This window comes from Calypte anna, chromosome 15, assembly GCF_003957555.1.
Source record: "Calypte anna isolate BGI_N300 chromosome 15, bCalAnn1_v1.p, whole genome shotgun sequence".
NCBI lineage: Eukaryota > Metazoa > Chordata > Aves > Apodiformes > Trochilidae > Calypte > Calypte anna.
This window is the reverse complement of record NC_044261.1, coordinates 1,113,827-1,130,499: the sequence shown is the minus strand read 5'-3', so window position 1 is coordinate 1,130,499 and position 16,673 is coordinate 1,113,827. Positions and strand designations below refer to the sequence as shown.

Genomic DNA, 16,673 nt, shown 5'->3' with positions numbered 1-16,673 from the left:
GAGGTGCCAAACCCTCCCGTCAGGGGGCTTTAGACACGGGGAGGGGGGGGGGGTCATGTAGGTTGTTTTTTTTTTCCTTTATTAAGTCACAAAGACCTTGGAGTCTTTTAAAGAGTGTGATGGAGGGACAGGACTTGGAAAGGAGCCCTTGGAAATGGTTGGAGAGGAGTGGGGAAGGATGCAGGGGGATGATGCTGGGCAGCAGTGCTATGGGGTTCTGGGAGACCCCATTCTGGGTGTTCCTGAGGGACTCTGCTCCTGGCATCCCTCAGGGACCCCATTCCCAGTGTTCCCAAGGGATCCTGTTCCTGGCATCCCTCAGGGACCCCATTCCTGGTGTCCCCAAGAGTGGGACCTGTCCCTTGTGCCACTACTGGCTGTGCTGCTGGTGTTGGGACCATCAGGGTGGGCTGGGCAGAGGTGCTGGGGGGTGCTGGGGGCTTGGGGGGGGTTGGTAAAAGTGCTGAGTGTTGTCTTCCCTGCCAGCCAGGGGCCCGAGCAGCTTGGAACTAAATCGGATCCTGCTGATTGGAATTAGTGCCAATGCAGATGGAGGGAACTTAAGCTGGTGCTAAGCGTTGGGCCAGCCCAGAGCCCAATTCCCATCACCTGATTCGGGGGCTTTTCTGAGCAGCATTAACCAAATGCCACCATGGCACAGATGCCCATTGTGCTGGGCCACCCACCCCCTCACCTAGGGGTGCTCCAGGGGGGCTGGAGGACACCCGGTGTGTGCCAGCAGGGAGGGACCAGACCCCTGGGCTGGGAGGGAGAAACTGTCCCTGCTGTGTGACACTGGGAGGTGGGGACAGAGCTGGAGGGGTGGGTGGCTTTAGGGAGGTGTTGGCAGGTGGCTCTGCAGGGTGCTGGGGATGCTCCTGCATGGCCAAGGTGGGGATGGATGAGATGGAATGGGATGGGATGGGATGAGATGAGATGGAACGGGGTGAGATGGGATGGGATGAGATGGAAAGGGATGGGATGGGATGGGATGAGATGAGATGAGATGAGATGAGATGAGATGAGATGAGATGGAATGGGGTGAGATGGGATGGGATGGATGGGATGGGATGGAATGGAATGGGATGGGATGGGATGAGATGGGATGGGATGAGAGGAGATGGGATGGGATGGACTGTGTGGTGGTGGCCATTATGGGAATGTCCCCCGCCAGCATCCCCCTGTCCCCCAGGGGCTCAGCATCCATGCCCTCTGCGTGGGGACAGGGACCTGGGGCAGTGTCCCAGCCAGGAGCCGTCCTCGCCGCAGGGGGGAGGTGACATCCGCTCACTAATCACCCTGCTGGTGACAGCTGGTGGGACACCAGCCCCGGGTCACTGCGTAGGTGAGGCTCAGGTACTGCCTGCTCCAGCCATCCCCCGCGTGGCCGTGGGTGCCCTGACCCGGGGCCACCCTGACCCCAGCCTGTCCCTGGCGTGGGTGCAGCCCCAGGGTGCGGGAGGGTCCCCGGGAAGGGGGCTGCAGGGGGAGCCCCGAGAGATCCAAACCTCCCCGAGGCAGCTCAGCCCCTGCATAAGCAGCAGCACTTCATCCTCTTTTCAAAGTGTATAATTTCTGCCTGATTGTAATGGCATATTTTAAAATTACCAGAAATCGAAGCCAGAAAATGGATACGGCTGCTTTTACCTCGAGCTGCCTTAACAAAGGATGTGTAATGTGTGGAATAAAAACACCTCCCTGCCCCCCACCTTTTTTTTTTTTTTTTTTCCCCTTTTTTTTTTTTAAGACAGTAATAGGAGAAAATTGGTTTTGAAACTGAATAAAAGTCCCTTTCAGAGGAAATCATTTCTTTCAGGGTACCTTTGCTGCAAGTGAAATAGTGAATAATGAAAGGTGGTTACATGATTGTCTTTCATTTAGAGAGTGCGAGGACAGATGGAATCTGGGAGAAATGCAGGATTGGAATAATTGCATGGTAACAAGGCGCTTGTTGTGAAATTAGTAGCTTAAGAAAGTAGTGAAATAGGCTTTTACTCATGAATGCTTCATTACTGGGAGAAAACAGCCCAATTTGGGTTCTCCAGACACCTGCTTGGTATTAGATAGCTTCCTCCTCCTCCCCTCCTGCTCCTCACACCTTTCCCTGCTCAGGCTCGTCCTTCCCTGAGTCTGCAGTGGGATGGAGCCCAGCCCTGGGACTGGGATGTGGGGCAGGAGCACGTGGGCACCATCAGTTGTGTGTGGGCACCATCAGTGGTGTGTGGGCACCATCAGTGGTGTGTGGACACAATCAGTTGTCTGTGGGTACCATCAGTTGCCTGCACACCCCTGGTGGTTGTGGTGTTTCCATGGGTGATTCTTGAGCTGTTGAAGCAAGGAGAGTCCCGGGCACAGCTCAGGAGTGTTTTGGTCACCCAGCAGGTTTTGGTCTCAGGCTCTGCCAGTGTCTGTCCCTGCAGGTCCCCTCTGTGCCAGCCTGCTGCAGCTTGGTGATGCCATTCCACCTGCTGGAGGGCTGCAGGAGGAGATGGTTCCCCCTCAGGCTGTGATGTGCCACACAGCCGTGCCCAGGACACCCAGATGGGACCCCAGCCATCCCACCCAGCTGTGCCACCAGCCGTCACCTCTCTCCGTGCCACCCAGCCGTGCCACTTGGCCAAGCCACCATCCATCCATCAGTCAGCCTTCAGCCAGGAGACTCACAGAGCTGTGACAGCAGAGGTTGGACACCCCTGCCTGCATCCCTGCTGCCTTCCCAGCTCTCCCTGGCCTCTCTCAGAGGGAATCTTGGTCCCCTCCATCCTCGGTCCCCTCTGCCCAGAGCTGTGGGAGGTGTCAGCGTTGGTGGGTGACAACTCCTGCCCTCAGCAGGGATGTACAGTGGCAAAGCAGTGGCAGAGATGACTTTGTCCTGACCCTTCCAGCTTTTATCAAGCAGACTTTGATGCCAGTGACAGATCCCAGGACTCTTAGAGGGGATTTTATCCCTGTTTTCCCCAGCCCTGGCCGGGAGGATGCTCTGGCAGGAAGCAAAGCGAGAGACCTTTGTATTTATCTTATACACATTTCTATTGATTTAAAGCTCTTGGAGTCATTTCCCGGGGGTGGGTGGGAGCGTGGGGGGCAGCAGGGTGGGCAGGTCCCCTCTCCTGACCCCGTGTCCCTCTCTTGGCAGGACACGGGTGCGTGGCAGGCGCGGCGCTGCCCGCCGGGAAGCCCGGACCATGCTGGCCTGTCTACAGAGGACCCAGAACCCCCCGGCCCAGCACCTCCCCTGCCCCACCAAGGCCCTGGAACCACGCAAGTGTAAGTGCCTGGGGCCAGGGGGATGAGGAGGGGGGCACACACCCACCCATCCCTGCTTTGATGCTGCTCTGCTTATTGAAAAAGACATTTATTTAACTGATAATTAAAAAGAGCAGAAGCAGCAAAGGGAAAAGGGGGGTGGGGGGGAGAGGAAGGAGGCAAGATAAGCAAATTAAATTGGGTTGTTCTGGTTGATAAGTCGAACTTCAGCAAATGTTGCAGAGCTGCCTGGGAAGCGTGGTGGTGGTGGTGGTGGTGGTGGTGGAGGATGCTCCATTGCCTGCTCTGCAGCCCCCCAAACCTCCCCAGCCCTTCCCCCCATAATTACTTTCCCAGTTTGGCTGCAGCTCTCCTTCCCCAGGAGCTGCCCTTTCAGATAAGCTGTAAACTAGTTACATTAAAATGGGATCCAAAAGGTCACTCCAGTAAAGCACCTGTCTCTCCCAGCCTTTGTCTCTCAATCCCAACCATGATTAAATGTATATTTAATGAGCCTGCTTTAGGCGGGCGGGTTTGACCTCCCCGCCTGGGAAAGACACATTAAGATTCTCCATGATGAATGTGTGTTTTAAAGAGGGGAGGGGATATTTTCCTGCTGCTCTCAGTTGGATTTTTCAACACCGCCAGCTGAAGACAAATCAGCTGCTAAACCTCTGCTTGGTACCCCGGGACAGCCCCCGGGTGCTGGGTGCAGCATCTGTGATAGGTTGGGGTTGGGGTTGGGGTTGGGTTTTTTCTCTCCCTTATCTGCACACCCTGACCCAGCTGGGCATGGTATTTGGGGGCTGCACCCAGGGGTTGTCAGCTCTCAGGGGGCTGTTTGCCCCCCAGACCCCAGCAGGGTCTCAGTTCCTGGGGGGTTGTTTGCCCCCCAGCACCCATCAGGGTGTCAGCTCTCAGGGGGCTGTTTTCCCTCCAAACCCCATTAGGGTGCCAGCTCTTGGGGGGCCTCTTTGCCCCCCAGCACCCATCAGGGTGTCATTTTCACCCTAACACCATCAGGGGGTCTGCTCCTGGGGTTCTGTTTGCCCCCCAGACCCCATCAGTGTCAGCTCTTGGTGCTCTGCTTTCCCCCCAGCACCCTTCAGGGTGTCAGCTCCTGGGGGTCTCCCTGAGTTTGTGAGTTGTGTGCCGTGGGCCCCGACTCATTTGGACCACGTTGGAGCTGGGGGTGCTGCTTTGAGCTGATCCAGGCAGGAAAATGGATGTTTTCCCTGTAAAATTACTCCCAACCCATCACGCTTGGGCTGGTGCGAGGGGCCAGCTCCTGGTGCACCTCATTATCACGGACTAATTAGCCCCCACGGTTGATATCCAGGTGATATCCAGGGCCACACATCAGGTTGGGGCTATTATTTTCCCTTTTTATGGCTGGGGCTATGATTTTGCCCTTTTTATTTACGGCAGCAGAGCCGGGACGTGGAGCTGCTCCTCAGCAATGCTTCCCTTCTCTTAAAACCAGGCGTGATTTGGAAGTGCCTCTGATTACTTAATTTGCTCCTGAGTATCTCAGTAATTATCTCTATGGGTCTGATTTCTGTCCTCTGGCATTGTTTCTGTCGATGTTAAATGAGTCTGAGCTCTCGGCCGTCTGGCCCGGCACCACTGTGAAATCCTATTATCCCGCCTGTGCCTCTGATTAATTTTTGTATTCATTTCACCTAAAAGGTGAGCTGACTCATTTTCCCACCCGTGCTGGGAGCTGACAGCCCCGGTGCCTTGTCCCACCCCCCCCTTGCTTCTGCCCCACAGCTCCATCCCATCAAATCCACCCCGTCGGGTGCCGCCGTCATCGCCCTTCCCGGTGATCCCGGGGCGGCCGCATCCTGGAGGAGGAGGAGGAGGAGGAGCAGGCAGGAGGGTGCCCAGCTCCCTGCCTGCCTCTGCCCATCTCCAGCAGAGGAGCAGGAGGCAGCAGCATCCTCAGGAAAATATCACATCCAATTAACTCGGGCAGCCTGGTCCCTTTTGATTTTATTCTGGGCGCGTTACAGGAATCCTGAGCTTTATTTAAATTATAAATCAAATAACCCCGCTCCGGGCTGGGCCAAACTCCTTTCTGCTCTGCCTCTCTGCACTGATGGAGAAGGGCCCTATATTTAATTAAAAGTTCCCTTCTCTGTGCTCTCTCTTGGCCAGGGGGCTGGGGGGAGGTTGGTCCCCCCGGGGGGGTGGGATCCAGATGGAGCTTCCCCAGCTCCTGCCATGCCTCGGGAATGTTCCAGCATCCCAGCATCACCCCCCACCCCACAGCAGGGAGCTGGGGCCCAGCCAGGGGGTCCCGGGGGTCCCAGGAGACCTCAGCCTCATGGGGACAGTGTAAGAAATGGCTCAGGGGATGGTGTGAGCCCCCGAGGGCTCTGCTGGGTTATTGAAACACTAATTAGAGGTGATGGCCGGGGCTCTGAGAGCAGCAGAGCACCCAGGACCCTGCCCCAGGGTCACCCCCTCGCCCATAGGGACTCTCATCAGTGATAAAACTGTTTAATTGCAGCTGGGATAAAGCCCCCTTAATGGCTCCTCCTTCCCCAATCCCACTTATTCCGAGGGCATTTTCATTAAAGTAGCTGCAGCCAGGCTCTGCTTTTGTACACACCCATAAAATATCATTTTAATTTCATGAGGGGTTACACATGAGTGAAATAAGATTAATTCTTTCATTTTCAGTTTCTGGAAGGGGTCGGTTAATGATGGTTCTGTGTATTTATATACGTGCCATAAAAAGGAGTTCAATTAACTGCAGGGCCCAAAATGTGCTGTTGACTTGCACTTTCCCTGCCAGGAAATGCTGCAAAAATCACTTTTCCATCAGTCACATGTGTGGTGGGGAGATGGAGGGGTCAGGGGGGGCTGCTGGGGGCCGGGCAGCCTCACCCCTGGGACCATGTCCCATGTCCCCTGTCACAGAGCACTGGGGGGCTGTGGCTGCAAAGCCCCTGGCTTCATGTTAATCAGATATTAATTAACTGATGATGTGTGAGTGGAGGGCTGGGCTGGCCATGGGGGGTCAGGAAGGTCCCCGTGGGGTGATGGCATCAGGGTGGCACTGGGACATCTTCACTGCCATGGTGCCACTGTCCCCTGTGCCTCCTGCCACGAGGTGCTGTGGCACGGTGTGGTGAAACAGTCTGGTGGCAATGGTGTGGTGACACAGTGTGGTGACACAGTGCCGTGATAGGGCAGTAGAGGGGTGTGGTGAGATGTTGTAGTGACACAGTGTGGTGACATGATGCCATCCCATGACGTGGTGACATGATGCTGTGACATGATGTGGTGGCAGTGCTGTGACATGATGCCATGCTACACCAGAGTTTGGTGGCACAGTGTGGTGACACGATGCTGTGCCGTGGTGTGGTGGCACATTGCAGGGCACGATGCCATGCCATGATATGGTGGCACAGTGTGGTGGCACGAAGCCATGCCACGGTGTAGTGGCTGTGGGGTGACATGATGCCATGATGTGGTGACATGAAGCCATGCCACTGTGTGGTGGCAGCGTGGTGACATAATGCCATGCCACACTGTGGTGGCACAGGGTGGTGACACGAAGCCACACCATGGTGTGGTGGCACAGTGTGGTGACATGAAGCCATGCCACACTGTGGTGACACGATGCCATGCCCCGGTGCAGTGGCACAGTGTGGTGACATGATGCCATGCCATGCTGTGGTGACACGGTGCCATGCCCCGGTGCAGTGGCACAGTGTGGTGACATGATGCCATGCCATGCTGTGGTGACACGGTGCCATGCCCCGGTGCAGTGGCACAGTGTGGTGACACGATGCCATGCCATGCTGTGGTGACACGATGCCATGCCCCGGTGCAGTGGCACAGTGTGGTGACACGATGCCATGCCACGCTGTGGTGACACGATGCCATGCCATGCTGTGGTGACACGGTGCCATGCCCCGGTGCGGTGTCAGGAGGCGGTGACCCCGTGCGGGGCTCTGATTCCTCGGGTGGGAGCAGCCAAACGGGAGGTGCCACGCGTGTGTGGAGCCGCGTGTTGTGGGGAGGCTCTGAGTGCCGATAATCGAGTGCTGGCCCTGGGGTGATCCAAGCCCGGGTTGGGGCCAGGGGGAGGTGGCAGTCTGAAGTGACAGTGACCCTGCAGAGGGGACCTGGGGACAGATGAATACCGGGGCACGCCCGGCGCTTCCCTTTGTGCTTTGTCAGGAGTTCTGTTGTCTGTGGAGATGCCGCTGCTGCCAGGCAGGGCTGGCCCCTTCCCTCCGTTCCGATGGATTTTTCCTCGCTGTTTGGTGGGGTTTTTGTTTGGGTTTTGGGTTTTTTGGGGGGTTTTTTTTGTGTCATTTCTGCCCAGCCCGGGGGCCTCAGCTCCTGGCAGCCGGGATGCTCTGAGCCTGCTGCACCCCGGGGTGATGCTGATGCTGCTGTCCCTGGGCTGGGGACACTGTCACCCGTGGGTGGGTGGGAGAGTGGGGGCAATGTGACAGAGGCCAGGAGTGAGCAGTGTGGGGGGTCAGTGCCCATGGCCTGAAACAGCTCAAGGCACCCATGGGACCTTTGCTGGCTCCCATGGGTGCTCTTCCTGTGGTGGGGGGCTACAACCCCTGTGCCCACCCAGGGACTGTGCTGTGCAGGGCAGCACCCCCCCTCCTCTGATCCCCCTGGCTCCTCTGGGACCCCCAGAGATCTGCCAGACCCCTTACAGGGTGTCACCAGCCCCTTCCCCCCCCTCCCCAGCTCCCGTGGGGGGTCCTGCCCAGCTCACTTTGGCTCCTGCAGCTCCAACCCAAACTTCCAGGATTTTATTGCCCTGTTTTTGTTTGTTTTCTTCCCACTGTTTTCCAAATATTGAGGTTTCTTCCAAGTGTTTTGCAAATATTTAGGGTTTAACACTTCCAAATCTGCTCTCCATGTGGCAGGCAGAGAGAAAAAAAAAAAGGGGGGGATTTCTTATGCTTTTGGAGCTTTGAAGACACTGAGATCTCCTTGCTGTGAGGGAAACAGGGAGCCTGGTCCCAAAGCTGAGGGATGAGCTCAGCTCTCAGAGAGTTTATTCATCTGGAGGCTGCAGCACTCTTATTTTTTAATATCAGCCAGTGGCACATCAATCACTGAGCAGCCTCTCAGGTCCCCAGTGTCTCCTCCTGCCTCTGCCCGGCTCTCACAGCATCACTCCTCTCCCCACCCCCCCCTGCCCCTCTGCAAATTAAAAATCCAGCCTAATTGCTGCTCTTAAAATACCAAACGGCAGCTCAGTGCTGGGAACACCAGAGCTGTCCTCTGACAGGGGCAGGGTGGGAGCAGGAGGGAGGACAAGGATGGGCGGGATGCTCAGGACAGGGCAAGGTGGCCCCGAGAAATGCCCCTGCCTGGGGTGAGTGTGGTGGGTGGGGACACGGGAAAAGGAAGGTGCTTAAGGGATGTGCCCACGTTTAAGGGATGTGCCCCTGGTCAAGTGAGGACAGATCAAGACACCAGGGACCTTCCAGCTGCCCCCTCACCTTCAGCAGTTCCATAAAGGTTTCCCAGGGTGATGATTTCTTTCATTTGTTGCAAAATACTTTATAGTGCTTTTGATGTTTGTCCCATCTCATCTGGCAGAGGAATGAAGGCAGGAGAGAGCCCTGGCAGGCAGCACGTGCCTTCCCTGCTCCTGTTAGCTGGTGAGGTGCCACGAGCTGCTGCCACTTCACCACTGGGATTGTCCCCACTGGGATTGTCCCCACTCGGGGCTGTAGTGCTGCTGGTGCTGACCCCCGGGGTTGTACCCTCTGCCCCCCAACATCTTGCTCACCATCCCCTGCCAGAGCTGGGCAGCCACCTGGGGAGTGCAGCATCTGCTGCAGCCCCGTGCCCTGAAAATTAAAGCCATAAATTGCTGGAGTGTGAGCTCAGCCCTTCTCCAGGTGGCCCAGGCAGGGGTGCTGTGGCTGGCACTGGGTGGGGGACACCCATGGAGGGGGCAGCTGGGCTGTGGGAACAGTGTGCTGAGCATCCTTCCTGGTCCTGAGCATCTTCCTTGGTACCAAGGATCCTTCCTGGTGCTGAGAATCTTCCTTGGTACCGAGCATCCTTCTAGGCCCTGAGCATCCTTCCTGGTACCAAACATCCTTCCTTGTACCGAGCATCCTTCCAGGCCCTGAGCATCCTTCCTGGTGCCAGTGGTCCTTCCCAGTTCTGAGCATCCTTCCCATTACCAAGCCTCCTTCCTGGTGCTGAGCATCCTTCCTGGGCCCGTTCTGATCTCCCAGCTGCTCTCAGCCAGCAGACAGTGATTGCCAGGGCCCCGGTGCCGCCGCTCCCGTGCTCCGAGCTCCTCGGGTGCCGAATTGTTCCCTGACTGACAGCTGAGCAGCCCAGACAGCTCTATTATTTCTCTGGGGCCCGGGCCCCGCGGGCCTGCAATTTAGGTCTGTGCTATTAACCCTGCCTTGTTCTCCACTTTGTAACTGCTTTAGTGCCTTTAAAAGTGTACGGTTAAAATCGGGGTTAATTAGGGGCCCGGCAGCTGGGCTCGGTGGTGCCCATTGTGTCCCAGCAGAGCCAGGGCTGGGGCCGGGGGTAATTGGGGACTGTTGTGGGTTTGTGGCACGGCACAAGCCCTGGATTGTTGGCCTCTGGTTTGCTTTGGGCTGTCCTGCCACGGGGATGGCTTCGGAAGCTTTTCCTCCCCTCCTTTCTCCTGGTCCTTCCTTCTTCCCTGGCTCCTGCAGGTGGTGGGAGCAGCCAGGCTTGGGGCGGGGGACACTGGGGGGGATGGGGATGTGGGGATGCAGGAGATGTGGGGATGGAGGAAATAGGGGGATGCAGATGGGGGGAATGTGAAGGATGCAGGAGATGTGGGGATGCAGGTGGGAATGTGGAGGATGCAGGAGATATGGAGATGCAGGAGGTGCAGGGGGATGCTGGCAGCAGACAGACATGCTGAGGGAGGATTTTGGGGGGTTTGGCACCCCCCCATCCCTGTCAGACATTTTGCACAGACCCGGCTGCTCCGGGCACGTTGGGGCTGGAGCTCCCTGACCCATAAACTGAGATTTATTCTGGATCGCAGCACCGGTGGGGTCTGGGATTTACATCTGTGTCTGGATCCGGGTTTGGTGGCCAATTTGCTAAAGTAAAAAGTTGTTTAGCTGGAGGCGTAATCTTATAAGCTGGTGCTGCCATTCTAATGGCTTCTCCTCTCTGCCCAGCTTTCCAATAATGCTCTGAGCAGGAGCTGGGAGTAATATAAAAAGCCATCGGATTATTACTGCGGGCGATGCATTTTCCATTTACAGTAATAAAATACTGAAGAAACAAAACAATTTAAAATTCCAATAAAATTCAAAACAAATCTTTGGCTGCTGAGCAGATTCAATTATTTAGCTGTTATTGACTGCAGGCTGGAAAAATAGAGCAGGTCAGAGAGGGAGGGGGGAGCCTGGAGCCGGGGCCGTGCCGGCTGCATCCCGCGGGATGGAGAGAGGGAACTGGGAGCTGGAGGACCGTATTCTGGGAAAAGCATCTTTGGGGAGGAGCAGCTGTTGTGGGGTGCTGGTCCCCTGGTTTTGGGGTGTCAGAGGCAGGGCTGCTGCTGGTGGTGACCCCAGCAGAGGGAAACCACGCCGGTCAGGGCTTTGTGGCACATCCCACTGGCACGAGGGCTGGGATGGTTGAAGTTGAAGTGGTTGAGGCTGCCGGCGGTGCCTGGGAGAGTTGTGCATCTCACAGTAATTACAGCTGGTTGGAAAGCAGTAATTACTGGGGGAAGGGGAGCACTGGAGCCACGCAGCCGCCAGCACGCCGGGAGCCACCAGGAAAACGGGTGCTCTGTCCTTCTCCTGCTGGGAAACTGGGTGCTGTGTCCTTCTCCCACCAGGAAACTGGGTGCTGTGTCCTTCCCCCTGGTGCTGTGTGTGGGGCTGGCTGCAGGGACACCCCTGGACGTGCTCAGGGGGTGCCCTTGACCATGCTGGGACATCTCAGAGGTGTCACCCGCTCAGGGTGTGCAGGGACAGGGTTTTGGTGATGCTGCAGTGCCCACTGGTGATGCCACCCCCTTCCTTTCCTCTTGCAATGGCCTCTTTCTTTTTGCTATATATCATTATTTTTTCCTGGGAAAGGAGCGTTTGGGTGGAAGGAGCTCATTAGGGATTCCGCAAGTGTCACCAGCTAATTAGTGTCATGTTAATTGAGTATTCACAGTGCTGCCACCTCCAAGGACAGCGATGCTGGCATGAAGGGGAATGCAGATGTGGGCAGTGTGCTGTGCCATGCCATGTCCTGCTGGCTCCTGGGGTCACCGTGTCCCCTGTGCTGCCCCTGCCCGCTGCTGGTGGCCACTGCCACCAGGCCTGGCAGCTTTGTGGTGGCACAGCCCGGGATGCTGTGTGCCAGCACGTGTCCTGCCATCAGGACCTGCTGGTGCCAGCAGCTGCCTTAAATCCTACTCAGAGACCCTGGGTTTAATTGGCTTAATACACTCCTTAATGACAATGTCTGGTTAAGACACCTGTAAAAAGCCCGGGTGACATCAGGTGGGTGGGAGGGATGGCTCTGCCCTCCATCCTGCCCTGAAGCTCCTGATGGGGGTTCCAGCCCCAAACCCCCCCAGTCTGTCCATCTCCCAAAGCTGTGGACAGGATCTGGGTCTGGCATTCCTGGGATGGAAGGGTCGGGGGGGGTTTGGACCAGCAAACATCATCCCCCCTGTGCCAGTGTGTACGTCCACGTGTGTGTGTGTAGTTTAAACACCTAATTTATTCATCTATTAGATAGATTTTGTAGATTTAATCATTTTCACAGTTGGTGGCTCATTGGATACTCAAGATAAACTCCAAATGAAAGTATAATGGGCACGACAAATGAGTTTTCACACCAGAATGGCAGAAACTTGCTTGGGAAAGAGTTTGAAAGGAACAAAAATATATACATATATAATTTTTTTTCCTGCAGTGGCTTTTGCTGACTCCAGTAGGTTACCACAGTTAATTTCACCAGTTTTGTTCATCTGTAAAATTGCATAAAAGTGACATTTTTGTGCTCATTATAGGAACTGCTGATTTATGGCTGGTAAATGCAACGCTTTTCCATTTTTGGTGAGGTTCTCGTAGCAGCGCAAAGCACCCATGAAATTGCTTGTATAATGTAGTTTAAATCCAATCTCGGAGAAAGATTCCCCCGTTGGGTAAAGTGACATTTCCATTCTCCACACCGGGTTTATTTTAGGCCACTTACAAGTGACTCGGGCGGCAGGAGGGGACAGGTTGGTGCCATGACCTGCTTTGGGAGCTGCTGGGAGGTGCTGGGTCCTCGGTCCCCCGGTGTCACCAAACTAAACCCCCCCTCTCTCTCTCCCTTCCCGCAGGCGAGGCGGTGGCACCCATGCATTCCCCGCGCTACCCCAGCCCCGCCGAGCTGGATGCCTACGCACAGAAAGTGGCCAACAGCCCCTTGACCATCAAGATCTTCCCCACCAACATCAGGGTCCCCCAGCACAAGCACCTTAACCGGACAGTCAACGGCTACGACACCACCGGGCAGCGCTACAGCCCCTACCCCCTGCACGCCGCCGGCTACCAGGGCCTCCTGGCCATCGTCAAAGCCTCCGGGAAAAGCCTGGTGAAGAACTCGGAGGGGAAGAGGACTAAGCTCTCGCCCGCCCAGGTCGGCGTCGCTCCCTACCCCGCCTCAAGCACTTTAGCTCAAGGTCCCCCCTGCCCCGGGCAGCTGAGCTACCACGGTGGCCAGAAGCAGCTGGAGGGTCCGGTCCCCCCCAACGTGACGGTGGCGGCTTCGGTGTTGCCGCTGGCGAGCCGCGGCCTGGCCCTGCCTCCCTCCAACCTGCCCTCCATCCAGAGCATCATCTACCAGATCAATCAGCAGTGCCAGGCACAGGGTGCCCAGGCCGTGGTCGCCACCGACCCCAGCCCGGCCAAGCACGGAGCCTTCCCCGGTACCGCGGTTTACGCCGGCGCCGTCCTGCCCGAGTGCCGCCAGGGCGCCGAGCTGGCGCTGGGCTCCAACCCGGCGGCGGGCCTGGCCCCCAAGGCGGGGGTGTACCCCGAGGGGATGGACTACCTGGTGTGGCAGCAGAAACAGCAGCAGCAGCAGCAGCAGCACCTGCGGATGTACAGCGGGGGCAGCGGCGGGGGGGGGGGGTCCCTCAGCAAATCCCCTGAGACCTGTGCAGGGGCCTCCCGAGGTCCCTACGGGCTGGCCGGGGTGTCTGAGAAGGTGAGTTCCTCCCCCTTGAACTGCATGCACGGCAACTTCTCGGTGGGGCAGTACTTCGCCCCTCCTTGGAACAGCATCTTGGTGACCCCCAACAGCGACTGTTACAACCCGGCCGAGCTGGGGGGGGCCGGCGCCCGCGAGCTGGGGGTGCCCCCGGGTGAGGGGCTGCCCAGCAAGAGCCTCTGCAATACCTCCATCCTCAGCAGCAGCCTCCAGTCCCTGGAGTATCTCATCAACGACATCCACCCGCCCTGCATCAAGGAGCAGATGCTGGGCAAGGGCTACGAGACCGTCTCTGTGCCAAGGCTCTTGGACCACCAGCACGCCCACATCCGCCTGCCCGTCTACAGATAAGGAACCCGGGATGCTCTGCCCCAGGCCGAGACTTCTTTTTTTTTTTTTTGTGCGGGTACCAGGGCGAGGGGACGGGGAGGGGGACACGGGGGAAGGGGTCAGCTCCCGGGACGCTGGCATTTCCCTGGGAATTTCCACCCCCATCCCTCCTGGACTGGAGACACCCAGAAGCCGAGGAACGAAGGGACAGCTTTGTCTAATTATATAGCTCAGAAATCATTTTATCTCCACGAATGTGAACAGGGAATCGCTCCGAGTTGCTGCTATCCAGGGCCAGGAGGCTCCGTGCGGGGCAGAGCCCCGGGACAGGGCCGGGGGGGGGAGAGGCAGAGCTGGGCGGCCGCAGGGAGCTTGGGCCTGACCTGTAGCTGAAGTCCGGCACTTGCACTGCTTTGATGAAAGCTGATAACTGGGGACAGGCTGGAGGCTATTTAAAAAGAAAACACTTGAAAACTTGAACAGATTTTTTTTTCTTTTCCCCCGATAATTATTTTTTTAATTTTTTTTCTCAGTTGTCTAGGCTGTTCATCTCCGTGTTGGCTGCTACAGAGTCTCCCTCCTCATCCTCCTCCTCTTCTCCATTGGCCACCGGCTCCTATTCCCACCCATCCGGGAGGTTGGGACCCCCCCCCAGCCCCTCTTCCCACCCTGCAGGCCCCCCAGCTCTCACATTTCCAGCCTGTTTTGTTTTGGGTTTTTTTCTTCCCTTTACTGTCAGCTCTGGGTTAGTGGCACCCACAGTCCCCAGGGTGTTCATGTACCTCCTTTTTTCTCCTTTGTTTTTTCTTTCTTTGTTTGTTTTTTCATTTAAAAGCCCAGTTCCAAAATGCTCATCCTGGTCCTGTTCTTCACTGCGTGTAATTCTGTGTTTGATGGATTTATTCATTTAGAACAGCTCACACACAAAATACAAAGTGTTTTGATGTTTAAAGGAAGAAAAAAAAAAAACAAACCTAAAAGAGGAATACCCCGATGAAACCCAAGGTGATTGTGCTCGGAAAAGAGGTACTGTATCCCTGAAAGGCCTGTTCAAGCACTAAGTGCATTTACAAATCTCTGAGAATGTTTTTTTTTTTTTTTTATACTAAAATCGACCATTATATTCTACTGTGAGAAGTGCTGGCTGCACTATATTGTTTTAAAAATGAGAGAAAACAAATGGAAAAAAAAAAAAAAAAAAAGAAAAAAAGAAAAAAAAAAGAAAAAAAAAAGGAAAAAAAAAAAAAAAAAAAAACCAAACCAACAGAAAACCTGCAAGCCGTGTGTCTGGATGGTGTTTTTCCCAAAGTAAAACCAGGATCTTGCTGGATGTGGGCTCTGGAGTCTCTTTGCTTTGCTGTGGTTCCCCCCCCCCCCTACTCAGGACCCTCCCTCAGACTCCCCCCATTTCCTCCTGCAGATTTTTAGGGCATGGAGGAACACCTATTAATAACCTGTTAGCCACCCTGAGCCATTAATCCAGCCCCAGCCTCTCACCCGTGGGGTGCACGTGGACCAAATCCCGGGGGGATTAGGGGCTGCGGCCCCGCGTGCACCCGTGGGATGCTGGGCCCCGAGGGCCGGGTGATGGGCACTGGGGTTGGGGTACCACATCCCCACCCCACAGCCAGGACACCTCCCCTCATCCAGAACTGCTTTGGCACCCGATTCCTGCCCTGCTCTAGGGTCTCTGGGGCTGGGCAGGGTGGGGGCTGCTCTCCCCTAACCCAGCCCACCCACCAGCAGCTTCCCAGCCCTAACAATGAGCTGGTTGCATTAGGATAAGAGTATTAAATCCCAAATAGCTCCCAGCACAGCTCCCCGGCCCCTGTGTCCCGCAGAGGTGACATATGGTGTGCTGTCACCCAGCTGGGGAGGGGGCTGTGGGTGTTGGGGATGCTTTAATGTCTATTTATCCACCTGTGGAATTGGGACCATTTTTAAAACCAGTTCCTAACCAAACTTTCCCGTGGCCATCTTGTTTTTGGGCCCTGTGCTGCTACCCCAAAGGTCTGCTGGGGATGGGGACAGGGATGGGATGGGGAAAGGGATGGGATGGGGACAGGAATGGGATGGGGATAGGGATGGGATGGGGATAGGAATAGGGATATGGATGAGGGTAAGATGGGGATGTGGAAAGGGATGGGATGGGGACACGGATAGGATGGGGACAGGTACAGGATGGGGGAAGGGATATGGATGAGGGTAAGATGGGGATGGGGATGGAGACAGGGATGGGATGGGGAGGGTGCCTGGGGATGGGGATGAGAATGGGGACAAGGACAGGGACAAGGCCATGCATCCACCTGCCCAGAGCCCCCCTGTGGCCGCAGCCAGGAGCGTGGTTCCCACTCCTCTCCTTCGCACCCTCTGTGGTTCTGCCCACACTGATGGCGTGCCGGGAGGGGACCGCTCCGGCAGGGGCATGGGGCGGCGTGACAGCCCATCCAGGGAACAAAGAGAAATTGGGACAAAAGGAAATGTTCAGAGAGGTTAATGTCACCGGGGATGGGGGAGGGGGGAGTGTGAGCCATCTCCTGCCCGCGTGTTAAAATTAGATCGGCTGGAGGAAAATATTCCCTTAGATCTTTGTCACCACAAAGGTGCCACGTCAGAAGGAACGTGAGGCTGGAGTGGGGGCACTGGGCAGGGGGGCAGAGCTGGCTGGGGGGCACTGGGGATACCAAAATGAGGGAGGATGGGACCACACATGGGGAGGCTTCTCACCTGTAATGCAAAATTAATGGCAGGCACCTGACTGAGCCTGTGGGGACCCGAAACGTGTGGGGACACGGCTGGAGATGGGGCAGGAACCCCTCTGGATCCTGCACCACCACCCATAGACCCCTCGTCCCAGTGGAGTACAGCACCCCAAGAGCAATGGG

General features: G+C 56.3%; 1 protein-coding gene across 1 annotated transcript; it reads left to right on the top strand.

Annotated features, from left to right (window-relative positions):
- Window positions 1-3,149: 3,149 nt before the first annotated feature.
- Window positions 3,150-13,809, top strand: FAM222A (family with sequence similarity 222 member A). Its single transcript, XM_030460909.1, has 2 exons — window positions 3,150-3,267; window positions 12,587-13,809. The coding sequence occupies exons 1-2, from the start codon at window positions 3,186-3,188 to the stop codon at window positions 13,807-13,809; spliced, it is 1,305 nt and encodes a 434-aa protein (XP_030316769.1). The 5' UTR covers window positions 3,150-3,185.
- The last annotated feature ends 2,864 nt before the right edge of the window (window positions 13,810-16,673 follow it).